Here is a 25465-nt window from a genome sequence, read left to right on the forward strand (position 1 = left end):
GAGATCCAGTGTCCACCAGTGCCAAAATTGTACCCTGCCCCTGTACTCGTACCGGGGCATAATATCTTCCCTCCTTCTCCTCAAGGGGGCACAGATAATGTACATTTTTGGACAACTGGTGGGCTAATTTTCTGGTTTTGGACATCGCTAGCGAAGAGATTTGGGCAGAATTCTGTGGAGAGCCTTGGAATCTGAAAGAAAAAGTTGGCAACTGGAGATCAGAGCCATTGTGGGTTCCCCTGGCTCCGGTTCCGGGCCGCCCCCCCCTTTTTGGAGGCAGTCACCAGGATGGGTTTGAACCAGGGGATTTTCTTGCTGTTGGTTCTGGGATGAGGGCGGCGGTAGCTCAGTCTCCACATCTCCCCAGTCTGGATTTGCATCCCTAGGGACCCATTTTTCTTTGGGAGGAGTTCCCCCCTCTCTGAAGGAGAAGATCCTTTTCCCAGGGTCCTCTGAGGATCCCTCTCCCTCAAATTGGAATATCTGTTCCTCCTCCTCAAACTGAGTCTGTTTGGGTCTTTTGTTTCTCCTACCCCCCCTCTGCTCCTTAGGAGGCAGACTTTCAGGGGCAAGAGATTTTGTTTCCGGTTCCTGGGTTTCCAGGGGCTGTTTACAAGTGAGGAAGGAAGCTTCCTCCAAGGCTTTACACCCCCCTTCCCTTTGTGCCTCCTCCCTGGGAAACCAGTGAGTTATCGGGGTGCTGCCCCCGTCATTGTTCTGGGGCACCAGGTCCAGAGTTGGGTGCGTTCTGCGCCGGCATGCCGATCTGAGGGTTCTGCTGAGCCCTCAGTATGTGACCCAGATCCTGCGCCATGTTTTGAACCTGGCGCTTTAACTGGGAAACCCGCTCAGGCTGATACGGGGCCCTGTTTTCTCCCCTGGGCTGATCCCGGGAAGGGTAGCTGTCCCTCCTCTGGTAATACCCCGGGTTGGGACGATTTGGGTACCCCTCCACCCTTGGCCTCCCCTCTCCCGGATTCAGTGGTCTGGGCTCAGGGAATTGGGGAAAGAAGGATGGATGGTTTTGGGGCTGAAAGTCGGGTGGATATCTGGGGAAAAAGTTCTGCCCAGGGTTTGGTAAATTTCTGCCCTCCTGTGGGAAGTTTGGAGGGAAGTTCCCTGGGTTAGGTGCTTGGCTGGATCCCCCCCTTGGGCTGGAGGAGTCCACACATAACCCAGGATGGGTCGATTTCCCTTGTAACGGGGACTTACATAATCAGGAGAGCGAGGGACCCCATTTGTGGGGCTGCCTCCTTGGCTCCCTGTCTGTGACTGACCCGAGGGCCTCCTGGGCCTAGCATTATTAGGTGCAGGTAGGTTTTTAGGCCCCCCCATCTCCAAATCCAAAACGGGGGTGACCTTTACCTCTGCCACCTTGGCAGCAGCAGGGGTGCTGTTGGCTTTGGGGTTTTTCTGGGCATTACTTTTGCTATCTACCGGTTTCTGCACCTCATAGATCCGGGTAGCCTGTTCAATGACCCAGTCTAAAGATCTTTTCTCGTGAAAATCCCTCACGAGCTGGGTCATTATGTATTTGGGCAAGGCATGAAAAAATGTATTAATGAATTCTCTACTGTCTGTGCGCACCCTTCTGGTGGTCTGCGCAAAAGCACGCTTTAACTCCTGCACAAATTCTTGTGGGGCCTGATCCTCCCCACATTGCAAATTGTAGGCTGCCTTGCGAGCCTCTTGAGGATTTCTGTGAACAGAAAAATGTTTCAAGATGGCCGCCTTATAGGTGGACCATCTTAAATGATTTTGGTCCTCCAGCCCTGCAAAGAAACTGGAGTATTCCGGGGAGAAGGTCCACTTTACATATTGAATACAGCTTTGGCTGTCCTTCAAATGGAAAGTCTCCATCATTTGTTCAAACAACTCTAAGTGCTCCCAAACAGAATACTTAGCGTTCTTATGGTAAGGCGTGATGACGCTCCTGATCGCCTTAATCTGCCTTAAGGGGTCCTTAAGCAAGGCCCTTTTTGCCTTATTGGCCTTTTTGGTTCGGGTAACCCTTGTCCATTCGTCCTCGGACTCGGAGGCACTGCTCCCAGAGGTTCCCGTCTGTTCTTCCAGGTTTTCCCGGATTCTGCGAGCCTGGGAATGGCTGGCAGAATGTGGGGACCTGGTCTCCTGTGTCCTGCGCAGTTCAGAGGAGTCTTCAGATTCCTCCTTGCTGCCAGGATTTGATGGGTACCCCCTCCACTGACCTAACTGGGCAGAGGTTTTCAGGATGCCCTTAATGGGCCTACTCTCCTGGGGTTCCCCATTGAACTGTACTGTACTTGGGTGCCCATACCCGGATGCCCACCCCTCCATTCCTGAGTGGTACTGGCCTATGAGCCCCATACTCTTAGCTGGATAGTAATCTGCCATCCCTGTGGCCCTGTGCTCATGTGTGCCAGGGGACCTGGGGGTGGTAGAGTCCAGGGACTGGGGGAGATGAAGGCCCCTGGTGTTAGGGCTCCTGCGGTTATGGTCAGGAATCTCTCTTTCCCAGCGGACCTCATCTCTATCCGCCCCTGCTCCCTGTTGCAATGCAAGAGCCTGCATTTGTGCTTTCAGTTCCTCTGTTAAGGCCTTACTCGACTCTATCAGTTTCTCCTGCATCGCTACCTGTTGCTGGAGCCTCTCATTGTGCTGGCAGAGAGCCTCATTTTCCCTCTGTGCTTCCTGATTGGTCCTGGAGCACTGGGCCAGTCTTTGCTGCAGGAGGGTTACCTCCTGATTCCCATCCCTACTGGCCTGCTCCTTTCTTGCCAGAGCATCTTCCACCCTTCTGGTGTGCTCTAACAAGTTTGCATGCTCTTTTTGGAGATCACCCAGCCCATGGAGGGCCAAGTGATTTTCTTCCGTTTTTCTTTTTAACTGGCAGACTTCCTGGCCTAAGGTGTCCCTTTCCTGAGTAAGAGCCTGCATCTGTGCCGCCAGGTCATCCCTCTGCCTTTGAAGGGCACCAGCTTTCCGGCGCTCTTCATCAAACTCTGCCTGGGTATCCAGGTCTTTCAGAATCAGTTTATTGCTTTCTGCCTTTTCCCTATCTAGGTGGCCTTGCAGGGTGACTACCTGCTCAGCACATGCCCTGTTAAAGTCCAGTTGTTGCTCCAGCTTTTTCTGGCTTTGAAGTAGGGAGTCCAAACCTTCTTGGTGTTCCTTCTGCAAGGCCAGAAATCTGGCATCCTGTTCTGACTTTTCCTTTTGCAGCACATCCATATCCTCCTTTATTTTAGTGATGTACTGTCTGGTCTCATTTTCTGACTCCTGGCTTCTGTGCAGCCTTTGCTCAGAAGAGTCCAGATCAGATTGGGCCTTCTCTAACGCCATCTGTTGCCTTTTTGCCAGATCATGGCCTTCAGCACATTTATTCTGTATGGCTCCCATATATAAATATAAATATGCCGCTATCCTAACGATCTTGTCGTGTTCATCTTTGGCCTTAGGAGCCATATATAGTTCACTCAGGGCCACATGTAATGGACCCTGATCTCTCCATAAGTCTGACCCTGTTTCAGTGACCTGTCGCGTGATGGTCTGCAACCAGGCATCCTGGCCCTGCTCAGCCCATTCACCTCTCACAAATAGTTTATGTAAGAAGTGCTCTCTGGCTATTTTCATATCTACCAAGGTCGTCATTCTAGAGATTGGTCTCTGTCCTGAGTTACAGAAGTTAGTATTTTATTTTTGCAGAACAGAACTTTTCTTGGAGTGTCCCTTTTGAGGAATGCTTCACAGCATAATGCAGCGTGGTGATCCGACTGGATGTATGTATCCCGTCAGTTAGCACACTGTATTAATCTGCACAAGCGATAGATCTAACCCAAACGTCCCGGACGAGCCCCCAATTTGTAAGAGGATTCAATTCAACACTACAGCTAAGTCAACGCCTAGTCTATAATACTGAATGAAAACCCTTATTGATATATCTTTATGTCCAGTTCATGCGTTCTGGATGACTACCCCTATATAACACCCCTCTCTTGGAATCCCCCTGACCCCACTGAGCCAAGAAGTAGTTCTGTTTTGCAAGTTAAACGGTTTATTTGATAATTTAAACAAGAGATGTATATATCACACCTTATAATAAATTAATAATTGAATAGCACACTTAATCTGATATGATAAAGATTAACAACGGAGAATCTGGCACTAACACGCTTCTCTATAATCAATAAGGAGTTGACATGAATGAGGTAGCAACAATACTTTTATGGTTTCAAATGAATGCAATGTGGGATGAAATGCAGTACAGAAAATAACTTGATAGGATTTCAGCAAAAGACAATGTAATCACTTTCTTGGACAATTCACCCCCCCCCTTTTATACAATGCAAGGAAATGGAGGGAAGCACACAGTTCTCAGAAATGCAATCAAATGTGATTCAGTTCACCCCAGCAAGCTTAGACTACAGAAGTTTGAAAACACAGGCAAAATGCTTTGATATGTGCTGGCAATTCAGTGAAAAGTATGCTAAAATGCTTTTGATTCCCTCTAGAGGTTCAGGGTGAGTGGTATCTAGTTAATATTAGCTCAGGATCACTCTTGCAATGATTCAGGAATGATTAGCAGGTTAAACGAATTTCTGGCAAATGGAAGGCAAGCAGCAGCAGCTTTTTTTACACGTGGAGAAATTTGCAAATCGCGGTAAAATTCGCGAATGCGTGTTCCGCGATTGCGGTAAAACTATAGGGGGTAGGAATGCGGTTCTAGGTTCGTAGGAAAGCCACGATTCTAAGCTTTCAGATGAAAGTTACTGCAAGATACTGGAGATATGAGCGATTTTGTGAAGGTCGTTTTTCAGATTTGAAATTTTAAAGTTCAAAAAGACAAGTGCAGCTTGCAACTAGAAAATGACAAGTGACAGCTTTACAAATGACAGGTGACAGTTAGAAGGCAGTTCTACTTAGATTAAAATAGCTTGGATTATATTATTTTAACTAAGAGATTGGGTTCTGCACAGTTTTGCTATGTACTCACACTATATTCTTGAGTGAAATGGGCCTCGCCATGGATCTGGTCAGGTTTTAGACGGGACTCTGGTCTCTGCACTTCACAGTGATCTGGGTCTGCTCTCTCTCTGGATTCTGAAGATTGAGGGATATAAAGTCTGGATCTTTCTGCACAGCTTTCTCTGGAGATTGATGGAGGTAAAGTATGGATTTTCCCGGCAGAGCTTCCAGCTGCAAATGGATTTGAAGGTTCCTATCTGTCCTGTCTGTCTGCTTTTATGTGTTTAGAATGTGGGTGTGTTCTAGCATCACTGACCCTACCTCTCTCTCAGCTTCTAATTGGTCAAACTTCCATTTCTCATTTGATTGGGGGAGCTATGTTGTGTCAGAGTGATGTCATTTTACAGCCTGCAGAAAGTCCACTTCTCCTGTCAACTTACACACAAATCTAGATTTGAAACAAATACATATTTGCAGAGGTACATGTTGTTTTAAAATCATCTGCACCCCTCACATATCACAGGAGGTATCTCCTGTTCAAACTCTGCTCTTCCTGGGAGCTTGCATTCAGAAATGGCAATATTTTGCACTTTTTAACTGATTTGCAATACCGGACATTGACCCAAATTTACACACATGTGTGCAAGGAGTATGGACATTAGTAGATGAAGTGTCAGATTTTTCACATGCACACATTTTGAGTAATATCCTCTTTTCCGCTAAAACCCCCCTGAACATGCCACCGGTTCTAAAAACCTCTTAAAATGTGGGCAGAAAAATCACAAGAATTATGGTGTCATTTATAAAATTTTCACATGTCCGTACGATGAGTTATTCATCTTTTTAGAGTTATGTTCTGGCCCCAAAGGGGTGTGGTTTTCCTCCAGCACAAGGTTGAATTTCTGGTTTTTCCAGTTCTGCCAAGCCAGCTTGCTCTCACAGGCAGTGCCCCTCCCCTTCACTTCCAGGAGGAAGCTCCATTTACGACTGCCGCCAATAAAACCTTTGCCTGAGCCAGGACAGGGCTTTGTTCAATTTCCTGCAGAGCCCAGGTAATTCAATCAGGGAAGTGTCATATCCCTTTTGGTGTGAGCAGCAAAAGGGCAGCTAGGCCTGGGAACACAGCTGTGACTCAAGTTTCACTCCTGATGGGGGTAGTTGCCAGGCAGAATTCAGTTCCTTAAGCCAGGTTTCAGATAAAATGTCACTTTTTGTTCCCCAGTTTCTGCATTCAAATAAAACTAAACATTTTTACATATGCAGCTAGAATGCTGATTCTAAGTTTAAAACTATGACATTTAAACAATTGCAACCTATGTGACACTCAAAGTAGGTCACTCATGTCTTTTAAACATTTAGATTTGTAGTGTCTTTCAGTGCAAATTTACTTAAATTGCTGAAATCCACAGCTCGACCAGTCTTGTTATAAACCTTCAAGTCACTTCAGAATATAACTTTACATTGTATCCACCTCTCAGTAAGTCTTTCTTTGGCCTGCTTTGGGTTCATCTATTCAGTTTTGCAAAAAGTAAAATCTGGTGTTGTTTTAAAATGCCGGCTTTTGGATAGTGGTGAGTACTGGTACTGCACCCCTTTTTGGGATTTAAGAAAATGAATTCTCCACAGTTATCGGTTTGCTTTTGGCAATCAGCATTGCCATTCCCAATGGTTTCAGACTACTGTGTGGGTAGTCCAATGGTGGTTTTAGGCAGTGTCCTTCTGTGCCCATAACATCAGCAAAAATGAGTGGCAGCCTATTCTTCATGCATTTCCCTGTGCATTTTCTGGGAAGCTCTGGCCATCATGATGTTTTCCATGTCAGTACTGCACAGTTTTGAGGTATGGCTCGGATGCATGGGTAAATACATCCCACAACTACCAGAGAGCCACTGTAAATATTGATCCCAGAGGTGCGTCTATCTTTTGGAAGAGACATTAGTCCTTCTACTGATGTGAACCACATTACTCACGAAGAACAGGTTAGTTGTACCTCCACATCATTCTATTGCTATTGAAGTTTACACAACGATTTGAATAGACAATGCATCTTAGTACCTAGTTCCTTTATTTAGAGATACAATTTGAGTTCATATCACCTGAAGAAGAGTTAGATACTCGAAACGCGTAGTGACAGTACGTCTTTCAACAGAACTACCTACCATACATTGTTCAGGACCATCTTTGAAAGCTACTGTAACATTGTACTCAGATTACTCTAAGAGGTGTTTTTCAACCTTATCATGCAGAGGTGTTGCTAGGGGGCTCTGTTGGGGGTATAGCCCCGGGTCTTTTGGTTGTAGCACCGGATAGAAGCTCAGGAGCTACAACCAAAAGAATAGCTAGCCCAGAGTCTCGACAGCCCCGACATTAGTGTAGCCCCGGATCCTACCTAGCAACACCCCTGACCTTATGAATCGTCAGATGCTTGTTTATGTGAATCAGACATATTATGTGAAGTTAACATAGTTTGTATTAAGGAAGTAGGTGAATTTCTGTTAGACTTTGTTGTACCATGTGAAATATGTACCAATATTATGATTTGTAGGAGTTATTACACTAAATGCAATTGTGTACCCAGTCATGATCAATTACATTTATTATACCCTTTACTGTATTTTATAATACTATTGTTTGTGAATTCTGCTCTGTAACATTCATTGAGGGTTTTTCCCCTCGTGGAGTGCACTGCGACCAAAACTGATTTGCACATGTTTCTCTCTTCTGTGTTGACACAACAGATGGAAAAACGATGGTTAGTGGGTTGCCAATAGAAATATCAGTGGTCAAGATGAATTGAAAACCTTGGCTCCATTGCTCTTCAGTGTCAACTTCTGGGTCAGGGATGTTTTCTTTGAGAAAAATAACTTTCCTCTTAATATGCATTTGGTATCTGTGCTACTATTAAATCTCAGGATTTATTACACTGAAATAATACTCTAAAAACATGTATCACAATCTCCTGTGAAATATCACTGTACAGATAAAAAGGAAATGTTAACTGGTGTTGAAATACAATTGAAACCTAAAAGTACATAAATATCCTCGATTCCTGCTTTCCAAAGTGTCATCTGACCCTTGAGTGGCAATTTTAAATATTTTTGATTCATTCACTCATACTTTTAAATAAATGTTTTTCTGAATTAGGAAAGCACGTTTTCACACTTAGGCTGTGGTATAACCCATAATGCATGCTGTAGTTGGTATGAGCATATAAAGTACATGCAAAAGCAAGTGAAGTTAATAAACTGTTTGTCAGATTAAATAAGAATATAATTGTGTGTCCATTTTCTGAACAGATTTAGTTAAACAAGATATCCCAAGATGGTCACACTGTTCAAAGGAGTTTAGTCCTTCAATTTCCACATGTGCTGGGCATTTAACTAATCCAAAATGAGGCTAGTGGTGGTTTACTTATGCCACTCTACATGTGGCAAGCATACCACGTGCCATCAATTTTTGTGCTACAGTGAGTAGTTCATTGATATGTGAAAACCAGTACTTGTTGGGCTTAACAGTTTCAAGGCTTTGCTTGCTCACACTACATGAGATTATATTTCCTTTACAAGCAAAAACCAATTTATTTATTGGGTATTTATAATGCACCTATACCCAGGTGTTTCAAGGCGGAACAAGACAAAAGGGTGCGGTACAAGGGAGAACAAAAACAAAAACGACCCTACTACGCCTTGTGACATTCGAAACATACAAGTACAGTAGAGAGAAGTGCAGGGGAGAGAGAATAGGGGAGTGCTGGTCAGGGCGGAGGGGCGCATGAGAAAGCGAGTGCCAGGGGAGACCAGATGGACAGAGCACGAGGTCCACAAGCTAAGTGCGAGGTAGGGGGTAGAAAGAGCTACAAGGGTGCAAGCCATCCAGGGTATTCAGGGGGGGTGCCCTGGAAGGGCACATACAGATGATGGTGTTGTGGGGGGGATTGAAGATAAGGGCACCTGCCAGAGCCCTGAAAAACCCAGGTGGGTATACTTAATGAGAGGTCACAGAGTTCCAACATTATAATAAATTTGACAGTCCCTTCTTACTGCATCATTTTTCACAAAATGTATTTAATGACATCTGGATAAAGTTGGTGGGGAAAGAGCACCCAGAAATGTTTAGAAAAAAACAATACATATAGGTATGATCCAGTAAGACATGCTGGATCCCAATGCAATAACAACAAAAGATAACTGCCACTATTGGTTGATCATTTCAATTGTGCAGTCACAAGAATAAACATAAACCCACATCAATGGACATACATACAAAAAAGCACATTAACAATGCTTTAGATGTGCACTGTTGAAATGGTGATATTTAGGTGTTGCAGGGGGGCCAGGCGAGACCAAGTGCAGGTGTAGACTGGAATTAGGGGGCATGGTGCCCTGTAAGACTCTGAAGGAACCAGGTAGCCAGTCAAGCGGCAGACGGGGACATTAGCAGGAGAGAGGGAAGGAAGAAGAGAAAAGGAAGGTCTTAAAGCTTCTGGAACTAAAGGAAATCTGGCAAGGCAAATATTCCGGAGAGAGGCATCAGGAGGGGGCTAGAGATCAAACACTCCCCCCCAACTCTCTGCTTGGAAAAGTGTGTGATCTGCAGAGAGTTAGAGCTAGATGACCGAACGGCTCTAGCAGGGAGGTATTTATGGAGAAAGAGCGAGAGAGAGTGAGTGTTAGATTTAGAGGGGTCCCAGGCCCCAGATGGCTTGTGGATGATGCAGATCTTCACAGCAACCAAGAGCCAGTGGAGAGATTTTGAGGCTTGAGAGATGCTGTCCCTGGGCTTGAGGCCAAGGATAAGTCTTGCAGTCGTGTTCTGGATTAGTTGAAGGGGGCAAAGGGGGGAGTTAGGCAGATTGAGGAAGAGGCGGTTGCAGTAGTCCAGCCTGGAGAGGAACAGAGCTCTAGAGACATTGAGTTTCTGGGGTAAGGTGAAGAAAGGGAGAATGCCTCTGAGCCGGTGCAGCTGAAAGTGGGCCTTCTTAGCTAGGTCTGTGATGTGAGGAGAAAAGGAGAGATAGGAGTCGAAGATGGCACCAAGGTTTTTTGCCTCACATGAGGGTGAGGGGAGGGGGCCCATGGAGGGGGGGGGCAGAGTGTGGGAAGGAAAAACAGAGCAGGGGTCCCAATGAGATGAATCTGTCTTACTGGCGTTAGGGCAGGGATTGTTAGTAGTGCACATACCTGAATAGCAGACAGGCAGTCAGGAATGAGAGAGGAAGAGGAAGAAGCCTGAAGAAGAGTTGCGTGTCATCCGCATACCAATGGTAATTAGGAACGAAGGTGGAGATCAAATGGGCTAGAGGAGCCAGGTAGATCTTGAACTGTTAAGACAAGAGGTGAGAGCCCAATGGGACACCACAGGTGGAGAGTGAGATGGTGGAGAGACAAGGGCTTAGTTGAACCTGGGAAGGTCGATCCGAGAGGAAGGAGGTCAACCAGTCCAGAGCCAGTTCCTTGATGCCAATGGTATCACAGAGCCGATTTATCAGGGTGGTATGGTTGACTGTATCAAAGGCAGAGAAAAGGTCAGAATATCATTGCACATCGAGAGCGAATAGATTAAGTAATAATCTGAAACAGGTAACCACTGATAAAAGTTTAGTTAATAGGAAATAATTTGTATTTAAAAAAAAATGATCCTCTTTACAAATACTATTAATGCATTGGAAAGCAAGTTCAACTACCAGGCTGTTTGATGTGGCCATCACTAATTTATTCAAACAATTATACATTCTGTAATTACAGTTGTTCATCTTTACATGGGAACCTCAATGTTTTTCAGTTCACCATATGTTAAGACATGTATTGAATAAAAGATTTTGGAACACCTATGCGAGGAGGAGACTAGTAAATATATTTAAAATTAGATTTGAAGAGATATGTATGGAAATATTACAAAGGGATTATAGTGAGGCATGTTTTTCTCATTTGATAATTGCAGCTATTCATGTTCATTTATATAGGGACATCATTCATGGCAAACAATTAATGAACAGATCAGTACTCCTATCAATAGGAGATGACCTGAAAATGAACGCAGATGACGACACCCAACCGGCACCCATACTTCTGTACATATCAGCAACATTTGACACAATCAGCCATGCAACACTAATAAAAAGATTGATGGAATGTGGCATACAGGGTATCTGCACTAAAGTGGCTTACCTCATTCCTTACAAACCGAACCAAAAAAACCTTAAAGTGAACCCGGTAAAAAAGGGAAATAATGCTCTCACCTGCAGGATTCAACAGAGGGAGCCCACAATTGGACTGGCCGGCCAGCATGGGAACACAACCGGAGACTACCAATATAGTAAATAGAAATACTAATGGACAACAGACTATACCTGGAACCGAAAGTCAACAGAATCACCAAAAAAGACTTCTCCCTCCTAAGACTGCTCAGAGGATTACTCCCCTACTTCTCCTACCTTCACAGAACCCTCACAATCATATCCCTGATACTCACAAGAATTGATTACGCAAACAGCCTTTACCTAGGAATGTTGGAAAGACTCACCAAGAAACTCCAAAAGGTGCGAAGTACAGCAGCCAGGATCCTATTAATACTAAACAGAAGAGACCACATCACGCCATCACTGAAAAGCCTACAGAGGTTACCAGTAAAAAAAAAAACGCAGCAAATTCAAAGCACTCTGCATCACGGACAAGGAGCTGAATTCCTCCAAGACCAAATTAGCTGGTACTGCCCAAGAAGGGACCTACAAATGGATGCAAAACATTACGAAAAAAGGAAATTCGGCAGACCAGCATTCTCACGTCTAATTGCTGACCTCTGGAAATCCATGCCAAAGAATTTAGAACCACAGAACCTAGAGGAACTCTTCAGACGCAGACACCCCAAAACCAACTGCGCAACAAGAGATCGACCAGGAAGGAAACCTCAACACCGGTCAGAAGTCGACCTCTATTAGAAAGTCTTCAAGACCACAGACTCAACCTGAAAATCGAAACAGGAAAAAAGGATGATGGAACAGGAAAGGACACTAACATCCCTAGAAACGACAAGGAAGCTCTCCCTCAATGCCAAGCAGGTGACACAGGATAGACTAAAACACCGGTGACACCCATTGAGACACAGTCAAATTCCCAGCCAATCTCCTCCTCACTCCACCTCAATTGCTACCATGTACCAAAATATCAATTGGATTGCAGAGACACTGGCAATCACCACACTAGCTGAGTGGTGGTCATTGGCAGGTGCACTGGCCACAAGAGCAGGTAAGGAGGACAGGAGGGGTTATGATGGAGGCTGGTTGAGGTGGGGGCCAGGTGTGAAAGGGACCTTAGTGCAAGATGGGCCCAAATCAGGACAGAGGAGCATCAGGAGAGACTTTGCGAGCCCAGGGCTCAATTCAGGATAGCGAGGCCAACTAACCAATTCTACTAACAATTTCCACCTCTGCGCACACCTCTCAAACTCGAAACAAAATACAACCACAAACCTACAGCACAACAAACCGCAAAAGCTTCACTACACTGCAACAACAAAACAAAAACACACATAGACCTCCACAACAGTACACAATGACTACCGGCTCAAAACACCCCAGGCCCAGCCAACGGACCCACCGGGCTGTGGCCGTCAACAGCACATCACTGCTGTCTTGCACTTTTCCTGCTTCCTCCCACTAACTGACCCTCCCTTCCTCTTTCAGAGCCGCCAGTGCACCAGGGGATCACTCCGGTGGTAATAGTGCGCGGTACAAATGTCCATTAACATTAACAGAAGACCACATCACCTTCAGGAAGCGACTCAAAATCTGGTTATTCAACAGACAATGACAGCCGCAAAGGGACACTGGCAGCAATAACATCACAGATAAACTAGAGAGGAGCTGAGATGGGCTGACGAAACAGACAAGAACCTGAGTAGATACCATCAGGCGGCAACCCAAAGACTCACACCAGAAGCACCAACAAACTGACAGAATTACTAACCCACTTCCCCTTCTTGCTCCTCCAACGTAACGAATACCACTACTCCATACCTTGGGCTAGTCACACTACACATAAACCATGAATCAGTTCTATGTTCACACCCACCATCTCTGAAATACTGGAAACACACCTAGAGTGAACCACCCACATAGTCCATAAAATCATTAACATTCAAGTACCCACCAAAACACCAGATAGTCTTACAGCTATGGCCACCCGCGACTCTAGACCCCTTATGGACATTATCCAACCAGTGCGCACAACCACAGCCCAATCAACACACTAACACCACACAAACACTAGCACACACTGGAGGCACTGAGTCTTACCCATATGGTTACAAAGCACGGGGTCTTCTGCACCAACTCCCACATGCAAAACAACACTCTGTTCCTCCTGGTTCATAACGTATCCTCTCATACTATCCTCACTAACCTCCCCAAACCCTTTCTCCCAGAGCCACGCGAGCACCTGGAGACTGCCCCTGGGTGGTAGTGCTGCGCGGTATAAATTAAAAAATAACATAACAGAATTATTTTTTTGTTTTTTTATTTGTTATGTTCATGCTAGCTAAATGCCCTGAAGAAGCTCACACTGCGAGCATGTTCACCCAATTTATCAAATAAAATGTATTGGAGGGAGATGGGTTTTATAGGACTGCAGAAAAGGTGTCAGTGAGACATAAAGGAATACATTAATTCTATGCAAAGATCAGCTTTTTGAATATGCCAAAAAGATCTTCAATACGTTGCTTTATCTAGATGATGCTGCATTTCTTGACACTTCAGGTGTTGAGGTTACATTTATAATTCTGAGAACCTTTGCCCTGTGCTTAATAGTAATAACAATTCAAATATCGATACACTTGATAAAAACACTTGCATGAATGTGTTTAAACTGTTCGGAATATTATGTGTGTGATCAAAGCTGCCTACCCTGATTTTGTAGCACGATTGTGCCATTAGAGAATGGACCAGCCATATGGTCAATGCAACAAACCAAATGCATCCGAAATGAAGAATGTGCCCTCGACTGTACATTATAAGGTGAATTAGTCACTGATGGCATCTGCGCTGTATTAAGCATAAGACCATAGCCTATAGTTTTAAAATATTCATTTTAGGAGAATGTTATACTTTGAGATGGCAAAATCGGGCAGTTTTCGGTTGTGGGTATCCAAAAAAGCAGTAAAGGTGGACTACATTTGATTTGAAAGTTTTAGATGAAACACATTTTTTTTATAGCTGCGTAATTCTGACTCTAATAAGGTGCAAGCATGGGCCTCAGAGAGTTGGGGCAGCCTTGAGAGTGGGAATGGGCATTTCAGCAGGGGTGGACTTCATAGCTAAGTGGGCCATGGGGTGGGCCTGGGTTTAGAGCTGGATGGGACATGAGGAAATGGATGGGCCTCAGTGCAACTATGGATCAAAGCCCAAAGATAAGCCCTGGGGTAGGAATTGGCCTTTGGATACGATAGGCCTTGGGATAGCTAGTAATAGTTTGGGGATTGGTCTCAGGGTGGGGATGGGTTTGGGTGAAGTCCTGTGACAGGCCTAAGAAGAATGTATGGTAAGATTGACTTTGCGAAAATGCGTGAAACATTCTCATATGTATATGTCACAATTATCTGATTGTCCTCTAGTTGGATAGTTGTAATGTCATAATTTGACGATTAGAAGATTATTCGTCACTGTTAATGATATCTATTATGTTACAATTGGTATCATATTCATTACCCCCTCCAGCGGGACATGGTATGTGGGCCAGTCCTGTCTCGTCTGCTTTGGAGTATAGAAGGACTGGTTCTCAAATTGCTGTGTCCCTTTCTGAAATGGCACAGACAAGCACAACATTGTGTTGCGCTGACAGGAGGTCTTACAAGTCCCCTCCGAACAGTTAATTAGTGTTGACTGAAACACGACTGGCACTTTTTATGTCTATATTTTTGAGGTGTTTAAGAGTCTTTTGTTATGATTTAAATGCTCTCCTTTTGTGTGGACGTGTGCATGCCTGCGTTTCCCAAGTACATTCTTAAGTGTATTTCTATACCTCTGTATGCATCATGTGTGTCTGCGTGTGCATTGCAGGACTGTTTCACATTGGTATACTAAACTGCTCCCAAAACAAGTGATTCATTTCTCATAGTTTATTTTCAACGATTTTTTCCCTGACATTTTCTTCTCTTAGCCGCTGACAATCCTAGGGCCCATGTAAATGTGTTTTGCTTTACCATTGTACCTGTTCTATCTTGGATCTTCTGGCCTCTTTCATGACCTAACAATACTAACACTTTTTCTTTGTCTACTGTTTTCTGTCTTTCTTGTCCTCTCAGAACAAAGAAAAAGAACAAGCCCTTGAATCTAAAGATACACAATAGCGTCGGGAGCTGTGAGAACATCCCTTCCCAGCGCTCCCCCCTCCTCTCCGAACGTTCCTTGCGTTCCTTCTTTGTGGGGTACCCGCCTTTCCTTCCCTCCACTCCTCCTGTTCACACAGAAGTCAACTTCTCTGCAAGTAAGTCCATGCCACTTAACAGCTTCACACTGTACTTGTAAGAATTCAACAGTTCGGGGTTTTTTGATGGCATTGCAAGGCATTCAGAATATTTCTGAATGAGTCGTTGACTAGCGCAGCATTACAACTTCACACCACGATGTTCTTGTAAAAATTTAGTGACGTCAGTAGATTTTGAGGAGCAAATTCTGATATCAGCCCAGTGAGTATGCTGCTTCTAAAAGGGGTTTCACTCGAACAATGTTTCCTCTTCCTCTCAAAAACAAAGGTCTCTACTGCTGTCAATCAACTTTTCTCAAATTGAACTGTAATCTTTTGCTCATCTTATATACACAACTTTGAAGCATCCTGCACCACACTTATGGTGTGAGACGACAGGGCATTCAGTCCAAGGAGCTGCTGCAGCAGAAAAGGCCCCACCTAAAGGCCAGCATGTTTGGCGATATTTCAATTGAACAACTTTTTATGTTTACGGTCCATTTGACTGCACACTTTATTACAGCACAGTAAGAAAAAAAAAACACAAGCGCTAGCAAGGCCAACAGTTGTGGCTTGTGTGGACATGAGATAGGCATTTGCTAGGCATTGCCATAATGGCATTATCTGTGAATGAGATGGCGACAGCTGGAAACTGGTGTGAGTACCTGGGCACATGGGTGCTGACTTTTGATTTTCAGTACGGGAGCGAGATTTTTTAAGTTGCTTAAACTAATTCTTGCCGCCAATGACATAAAAGTATTGAGATGTGCACCAACACCTTGTAAACACATTAAAGTTATTGGTCAAAACATCTGATTCTGTTGTAAGATGTTTAAAGGAGCATAACACAGAAACATGTAAACCGACTTGCGTTCATTGGACGAACCCACTCTACACCAGAGGCAGATTTAACAGTCAGTGAAGGAACACAGCCTATTCTACTCTCTGCCTCTCTCACCTCAGACAGTCAGGGCTGCACATGGCCTCCCAGTGGAGTCTTACCTTTTTAACATATCTTGCCATCAGACCATTTACAAGGGCAAGTGATCAGGGACGTCATTTAAGGGTCACCAGGGGTTGCACCTTTGACCCCTGAGGTCCCCCTTGCTGCCCCTAAAAAGAAATCTTTTAAAAAATAAAATGTATTTTTTTAATTTATTTTTTAAATTGAGACTCCTGGGCTGTGGCCAGCAGCACGTGGCTCTTTGTTTCTGGAGTGTCTGATTTCTGATAGCTATGCCTATTAAGATATCTCAGTGGGTTGAGTGCTCGCTGCTGCAGTGTGTGCAATCTGTACGTTGCAAGTTCAACTCCTGGCAAGGTCAAGTCAGCCTTTCATCCTGCTGGGGTTAATAAATGAGTACCAACAAAGGTTGGGTAATATTGTATGTATATTTGTTCTGTATGAAGCGCTTAAACGTAAGTGCTATATAATAACACATCATTATCGTTTGGCCTTGGACGTCTGCTTGCTTTCACAGTAATTTGGTTATTTGGGCCTATACGCGCTGATATTAATGATACATAGGTTGATCCATTCTTGCAAAAATGTATATCACTTTACAGTAACCATATTTTTCATGGTGTAGTTAGAAACAATACCACTTCCTGTTTTGTCAAGGGGTGAAAGGTTGTGTTCCATTGCTTCCCATGATGTCACTTTGGGGTGGGGTCAAATGACATCACGTCCTGTGTCATCAGAGGTCAAGGGCAATGTGATGTCACTTCTGCTCCCCCTGGCATTTTGTTGAAATGACGGTCCTGCAAGTGATTAGTGATGGGTATAGGTAACTGGCAGTGGCCATTGCTCTGGCACTTTTTTCTTAGAATTATACAAGAGATTTAAGTGGGATTGGTTGGTGACTAGAAATGAAGGGGGTACAGAACAAGCTACAAGCTGTTTGAATCAAATGACCTTGTCATGCATTGCATTTCACCATGTGTCTGTAGAAGATTGTTTTTGTAGTTTATTATTAATTTTCATGCTGGAACCTGTAGCATTCACAGTGGGGAAAATAAAGCTACATTCACAGGGGTTCAGTTTCCAAGACTTGTGGAGTGTAAAAACTGGCAATTAAAGCATTTGCTACCATTTTTATACCTGTGATTTTGTACCATTTGACAGGAGAACTTGGAAAGCAGAACAGATTTAACACGTTTGCTTGCTCGTCAAGTTACCCCTGCCAGATCTACTTTACTTTCCACCAGAATGTATTTTTATGCTGATGGACAATCAATGGATAACTATGGAATCTGCCTGACTTTTACACCTGGTAAAAGCAGGCAGATTGCAAAGGAATCCATTGTATCTACAACTGTTAATTGTGAGAGGCATTTACACTTTTCCAGAGAAGTAGTGGGAAAAGTGAAGAGTGAAGGTTGTTTCGCCTGTGTTTTACTATTTACTTTTCAGCTATGTGGTGGAAAAAAATTAAAATTGCAGTGAATGACCGTTTTGGCCAAAAGCGTAATTAGAAGTGGTCCCTTCCATGCAATTTCAGATGCAAAACAAAATTACCCCATTCACTTTGTAATCCTATTTCTGCAATGCTGTATACATTGTCAGGTTCATTTATCATATAACCTGTGGACTTTTTAAGTCATCTGTACAAAATTGAGTATTATTTTCGATTTTGAAACCCAAGCATTAACACATGTTTTTACAAACTTAAGCTGCGAAGATACTTGGCCAAGTACCTATATTTCACACTAGTCTGATTCCAGCTTCACCACATAGAGCAAGTGTGTGATCCTGGACAAATCGTTAAATCTCACAGTGCCTTACCTGGCACTAAAAGTGATTTAATTTGCAGTGTACGCTATTCCAAAAAAGCGTCACTAATGTTTTAATAGACCAGTATTTCTCCATATATTACAGTGACCCTTCATATTGACCATACAAAGTTGTAAATGTTGTTTGCACATGTGTATGCCACCCCTAAGGATATTGGTTACATTTCTAATGGCTGTTGCATCCTGTCTCTCTCCTGCATACTTGCATTACCTCTCACGCTCACTTCAATTAAAAATGGGCTGCAAAAAGCAAAATATATACTTCTGTGCTTTACAATGACATTCTTTAAGTTACAAACTGTCCAAACGCATGCTGTAGTACTCTGTGGGAGAAAAGGGACAGGCTTTCATTACAGATTTCCAGGTCCACGTGCCCGCCCATCCATGGCCTACTGGGAGTAGCCACTGTGTTCAAAGAGATATTTTGGAGTCCACTGACTCTGAGAAGAAATAGGGTCTGGGGACACATTGTTCAGCCCTCACAGCGGAGAGGAAGCATCCTCCTTGATTGTCTCCAGACAGGCCAAAAACACATAATGGGGGTTCCTTTACTCCTTAGGAGTGGTGGTAAACTAGAATGGTGATAAGGAGGGGATGTAATGAGACTGGGGGCGCTGAAAGGTGAAGGGGTAGTGGATGGAATAGAAAGGCAACAGCAGATGGAAAGGGAAGATTGGTAGATTGATGTTGCCAAGCCAATGTTCTTGCTTCGCTTTTGGTCTGGGATTGTACTGCTCTTATAGCTCAATCAAAACACATATGTGGAATAAAAGATGCACATCTTTTATTCTTAGGGCATGATTAATTGGGATTCACCTCTCAAGCTCTAGTTCAGAGACATGCAGTGCACAATATACATTTTTCATGCTGTGGCAACAGTTTTCCCCTCCTCTTCCCTTTCCATACTTCCATCTCCCCCACTCCTCAATGTCCCTCAGTTTCTCTCCCTTCATCCCTTCTTTTCTTCTTTCTACATGTCATTCTCCATACCTCCCTCATTCCATCTTCCTTGTTCACCTCTCTTCTCAGGCCCACTTAGCTGCACTTTCTCTTCTTCCCTCCCGCCCTCCTTTACCCTTCACATTTCTATCTTTCGCCCTCTCCCTACCTCTCTATATCCCTATCTTTACCTACTTTCCTCCCTTTTTCCTTTCTTTCTCTTCCTCTTCACATCCACCTTTCACTCCCACTCTGTCCTTCTATTTCTGCTCCCAGTCTCTTAGACAGCAGGCAGCATACAGAGTCTGCAGCATGTGCGTTAACATGCCAAGCTATATTATTGAAATGTATACTTGTGACTTCTGGGTTAATATTGATATCTTCAACAGGTGCTCACTTCTATTAAAATACCCAGCTGTCTTACTGGTGACTGATATGTGACTTGTATATAAGGCACAGATAATTTCAGCCTGCAGCAGTCATGCCCTCTATCTTGCTGGACAGCAAATGCTACTACAAGCCCTGCCTGTGCTAGAATTAAACTCTGCCATTGAGGAGGAGAAATATCACATAACGTTGGGAACAGGTTGCATGCCTCACCTCCAGCTGAGCACAGGACCCGCTGTCCTTCATAGGATAGCAGCATCCTGATAGGGAAGAGCCGCCTGTACCTTGCATGGGAGAGCATCTTGCAGTGCTTTTCAGCTCCCTGTACTTGGTCCTCATGTGAATTGCGGACAGGCGAGTCTTCGGTCCTGAAATGAGGGTGCCTCCAATTTATGAAGGGAGGGTGTAGCGATATGTAGGGTGTGCTGCAGCCTGGCGGTGGAGGACATGGGGGGAGGGGATGCACCCCCGAAAGGGGAGAGCCATGGATGGTACTCAATTATACTGCATAATAGAAACAATGTTATTCTATGCGTAAATCAATGGTCTATATATATCACAGTGCTTCCTTACCTCTGCAGATGTGGGTACCAGACAGCGAAGGAACTAGGAAGGCTCCATAGACAGTTGGTGAGGATTGGGAGCAGGGGGTGGGCTGACTCTCTGAGAAAGAGAGGGAGACAGACTGCTGCAAATCATGGGAGGGTGGAAGGCAAATGAAAGAGGCCAAGAAAAGGGGAGAGTTGACAGATGTGATGGAGAGAAAAAAAAACTAATCAGAATGAAAGAAAGAATTGAAATGGAGTAAAATGTAGAAGGGCAAAGCAAGAAAAATCAAAGAGAAGAAATAAATGACAAAAAGGAGAAACTAAAGAAAAAGCATAAAAACGGACGGAAAACCTAAAATTCATTCATCGTAAAAGAAATGTGCGGTCTCATTTGAATCCAGCTTCTAAAAGACAATGTTATACTAAAAAAAGAAAAAAAAAACTGCAACCAACCTTCAGAATTACCATATTGCATAACCCAATGTTTCCCACAAATATATCTGAAGGGTGTAACTCTGGAAATACCCGGAGATGCTCACTAGGCTGTTGTTCAAAAGGACCTGCAGTTTCACCTGCCATTTTCTTGTGTTGGTGTCAAAGGAAAGAACCAGGATGTTTTGCAGGCCATCAGTGTGCTTCTTGCTTCTAAAGTGACAAATTGGCAGTGGACACCACTTGACAACTAGCTGACCTAATCGGGAACAAAATAGACAATACTGTTCCCAAGCCAGCCAAACAACATTGGCCTGTTTTCCCAATCAAGGCTCAGGTTGTCCATTGACGACCATTAGTCATTTTGGCACCTAATGACCTTCCTACTTTGAAGGGAGCAGCTAACACTTCACCCAACACGCACACAGAAGGAGAGGATCAGAAGCCCTGCCGCCCAGCGCTCAAGCCGGACTGTTTTTTTCTTTTTGTAATAGCTATAGAAACATTTAACTTACAGATTCACTACGGGGTCAAAAAAACACTCCTGCCCCTGTTAAAGCAGTATGGGCGCAAGTGCCCCCACTGCCCCGAGTACTCAGTCAGTGCCTATGCCTGGGCATATGATGTTGGATATCTAATACCGATACACCAGTCGGAACTATTGGCATTGTTGATGTTTATTTTAACAGCAATCTAGTCCAAGGAACATATATAAATTATGTGTCTGAAAGCACTCTTGATGAAGACATTTTTATTACATCCGTAAAAATTACAGCTCCAATGAAACCATTCACTCTGAGAAGCCTGCTCAGAAATAACACTGGCAGTCCAAAGAATGGTCATATGGATTTGCATGTCCAAGGGCAGTCAATGGATGGGTAAATAACCAAATAAAACCCACAAATGGTGCGTCCCTCCTCACATGTTATCTTCCTCCTATATTTACTCTGATGCTTTTGGCTTATAATTGGTGCTTAGTAGCCACAATTAAAAACAGAAGGAATGCAACTAGTGGCAGCTAGTCCATATTGGGCAAAGGGGTGCCAACCCAATAGACCCCTCACCAATTATGGATGACCTAAGCCAGCCAGCTCCCCCAGCTGCTTGCTGCAGGTCGGGGAGTGCTCCTGGGCTCCCTTAAACTGTCAAAGGGAATGTTGTTTCCCAGTGACAGTTTCTGTTCCCAAGCATGTATATCCAATGAATCATGCAAGACCGGGGACGCTTTGCTTCCTCAGCCTTGTGTTAGGCAGAATTACATGCAGTACCCTTTGGGAACACTACATGCAATTAGGACTACAAGTGTAAGCACAATGTCACCTTTGGTACAAGCATGTACTACAAAGTAAAGTGGTAGCGATGGCTGAGCAGCCAGACTTATCTCAAGAGTTTAAATGAGCAGTAGAACAAGTTACACAAAGGACCAACTAATATAGTGATTCAAACAACACTAACTCAAGGCTTCTTGGTAAAAGAATATACATTAATTTACTCAGTCAGTTAGAAAACATTACACTAGCAAGAGCAGCTCAATATCACACACTAATAAACCACAAATACACAACCGGAAAGTAAATGAACACATTTAGCTCCAATGAAGTGGGAGCAAAATGGCACTTCATATACTTTTAAAAGGGGTAAAAAGCCAAGGTTGTGAATCAACAGCACAAATACATTCATAGGCATGGCAAAGGGTTTCAGTAACTACAACCAGCAATTCATCTCATAGGCCTGGGCCAAAGTCAATGGTACACAGTCTTTGTATTGGATAGCACAGTTCTGGTAGTAACAGTAAAGTCTTTGCCACAGAGTTTAGCAGAATTTGGCTAGGCAAAAAGTTTGATGAATTTTTAGGGAAGAACAAGCCTTCGAAGTTGAGGAAAGTTTCCTGCACTTTCTCAATGGCCAAAACGAGTTCCGGACCGTACCTGGTTATTGAAGAAAAACTGTAGCTGAGGCAGTTGTTCCTGGCAGTTCAAGCAGACCTCGCTGTTCCTGGGCTTCAGTTGTGGGGACAATATGGAGGACGTCGGGAGATTCCTGCACTGCACAGGGATGAGGCCAAACGCTTTAGCAAGACATCGCTTCAAGGTGTGAGTGCCTTAAAGAACACAAGCTGGTTTCCTTCCCTCTGGCTATTCGGTTTTCAACAGCACTCTGATGAAAATTCGACCAGATGGGGATGGTGTCCAGGTGGGTTACGAATTAGTTGTTCCCACCAAACTCAAGGGAAGAAATGAACCTTGAAGGGCTTTTCTGTCGATTGGAGTTTCTGGAAATTTGGACCTGCAGCAGGGCTTCACCGGTCGTCCAGGAGTTGCAGCAGTCCTCTTCCTTCAGCTTGTCTTCGGTTCTTTCATTCCAGTGGTCGACTCTGCTTTCCAATTCCCAGAGACCTGCCTTTAAACAGTTTTCCCCCATTCATTCCAGCCTGGTTGTCACTCACACAGCAGGGTGGCTGTCCTTGCCGGACAGTCATCCGGCCAATCACGCCAGAGTGCATTCAGGTCTCCTAGGAGACTAAGCACAGGGAGTTTCAGGCACTTCCCTCAAATCCTGTCCACCCCAGACACTCAGGCGCCAGAGGGGGGCTTCAGCACTAAGCCCGCCAAAGGCCAACGAAAAAAGGGACCAAACCTGGTTTGGTGCACAGAGACAAACACAAGAAGGACTTTTCCTGAAAGAAATGGCGACAAAGATGACCGGAGTCTGTTTTTACAGATAGGTCTGGGGTGCCATATTGGAAAACATGGCTGACCCGATTTTTAGCTACTGTTAGCGGTCGGGAAAAATCACAGTAGTGATCTAAACCACTGCCACCAGCCATTTAAAGTAGGAAAAGGTAACATTTGACTGTTACATGAGTGTTTTGACTCGGGGGGGGGGGGGAAGCTAGGCAACACCTCCAGAACTCTATAGGAAGATAGTGTGTGTTGGGTCAGTAAATTTAAAAAGACTAGTAAAGCTAATTTAACTTTACATGCTCTGGGAGATGGTAGTCAGTCCCAGAGAAGGTATTTAAACCTTGGGGAGTCTGAATGACACCACTGTGCCACTGCACTGAAGTGACTTAGCTCGATCCAGGTTAGTTTCGGCACATAGTTAAACAATGTTTTGCCACAATTCTGGTTCACGCGTGCCATCACATCTTCTGGAAACTCCAGTAAGCCCCCCGCTGCACAGCTCACTACCCTGCCGCCCATCTATTGTTGTACAAAAATGCTCACTCCATCTTCAGCAATGGTCTTTCTTTACATTGTGCTTGTTCTTTCTTCTTGGCACATTCTTCATCATTGCTGTCCATTATCCCCTCTTGGACAGTGTGCCCTTGGAAAAGACTTTGTACTCTGCACAGGGCCAAGTGTACCAGATACTGGGCTATAAAAGGCAACATTTCTTGATGTATAAACAACTTTGGTGCACACATTGCATGAGGTATCAAAGAGGAAATATAGCAGCATACATAGCAGCTCTCGTTTGACCTCTTCCCCCCATTTTCCACGTGTGATTATACCACATGATGTCCGATTTGGGGGGCTTGTACATCAGCCAGAGTTTCGAAGATGACCCCTTTGCATTGGTTGTACTTTCTTCTTCAGTTTCCCTCCTAATTCATGTTATCCCCAAAGATACATCTGTTTCATTCCCATAACCCCTTTACATTCCCCCACCATAGAAAATAACTGCACAAAAACACTATAGCTACTCCACAAAGAAAACAGCATATACAACATAGCATATATATTACACATTGCTTGTAGTGCAGAGGCAGAGAAAAACAAGCATCCATGCAAACAAATGAAAACCCTTCAACATGGTGTGGGGATTAATCAGCTGTAATATAAAAAGGAAATATGCTGCAAAATATACTTTAATTTTAGTCAGCAAGTGGGTCAGTCTTGTGAGAAGGTGGAGCAGTGCTGGGTGCCTTCTGAATGTCGGATAGGTGGAACGAAAACTGCAACAACGTCACCTGAACAGCAAAGCGGATAGCGAAGACCACAGTATAGGGGCCCTGAATTGACTGCTTATTCCATCGTCAGACAGCATTTCCACGGTAAATCTTCTCCCCAGAAAACAGCTGCAGCAGCGGCAAGTTCAATTAATCTGTTGATGATGCTGTAGCAGTATTTTCTCTTCTAGGAGAAATCTGGTGAGACAAGACTTGTATACATCTTGTTAACTCCTGCAAATACCCCTGAAAATCCTCCCCCAAAACTCCTGATGCTCTGTGAGCATCTGATGCTTTGCTTGTAGGTGTAAGCAGCATGTGCATCCTTCTCCCCATCACAATCTTGTGCGGGGACAAGTGGTGATGTTAACTGGGCTGTGTTCTCAGGCTATACAAAGCCAGAGGAAGGTATTGCACCAAGTTCCTCCCTAAAATTACACATATCTTAGACAATGTGTTCTTCAAAATCTGTTCATCTTCTTAAAAATCCTGTTTGCCTGAGGATGATATATTGAGCAGAGTTTGTCCTTTATCCCCAATAGGAACACTATCTCCTTAAACAGAACATTTAAAAAGTTCCATTATCTGATTTTAGTACCTCACACACCCCCAATGAGGAAATACTTCATTCACCAAACACGTTGTCGATGTGAAGCTCTCAGAATGGTCGAGTGGTATGGGACAATGTGCCATGCAGCGTCCTGCATATCTGGCCAATGTTGTAAGTTTGGGAAAAACCAGTCCTCCTGAATGTCAGCAACAATGTGCTGTTTAGAAACATGTGCTGGGTAGTGCAGCTGCTCAAAAACATCCATTAGTAATTCCTGTGATATTACTACCTTACCTGTAACATTTTGCCTCCAAATCAAATCAGTCGTGGCTATGAGCAACCTTGCTTGACTCAAAGATCTTCCTCATCCTGGGGTGCTTGGCCTTGTAGTTCAATTATTTGTGTAATCAATAATGCAGTGTATGGGATTGCTAACTGTAACTGTTGGTTTGCCACTTGAGGA

At 44.1% G+C, this 25465-nt stretch overlaps 1 protein-coding gene across 1 annotated transcript in view; it reads left to right on the forward strand.

Annotated features, from left to right (window-relative positions):
- The window catches only part of KSR2 (kinase suppressor of ras 2), a 2560931-nt gene that overhangs the window by 881097 nt on the left and 1654369 nt on the right, over positions 1-25465 (forward strand). Inside the window, exon 5 of the mRNA XM_069619206.1 lies at positions 15241-15422. Coding sequence (XP_069475307.1) covers positions 15241-15422 — 182 coding nt within the window. The remainder of the gene's footprint in view (positions 1-15240; positions 15423-25465) is intronic.

The sequence above is a fragment of the Ambystoma mexicanum genome, chromosome 10 (genome assembly GCF_040938575.1).
Source record: "Ambystoma mexicanum isolate Mex_15411 chromosome 10, UKY_AmexF1_1, whole genome shotgun sequence".
NCBI lineage: Eukaryota > Metazoa > Chordata > Amphibia > Caudata > Ambystomatidae > Ambystoma > Ambystoma mexicanum.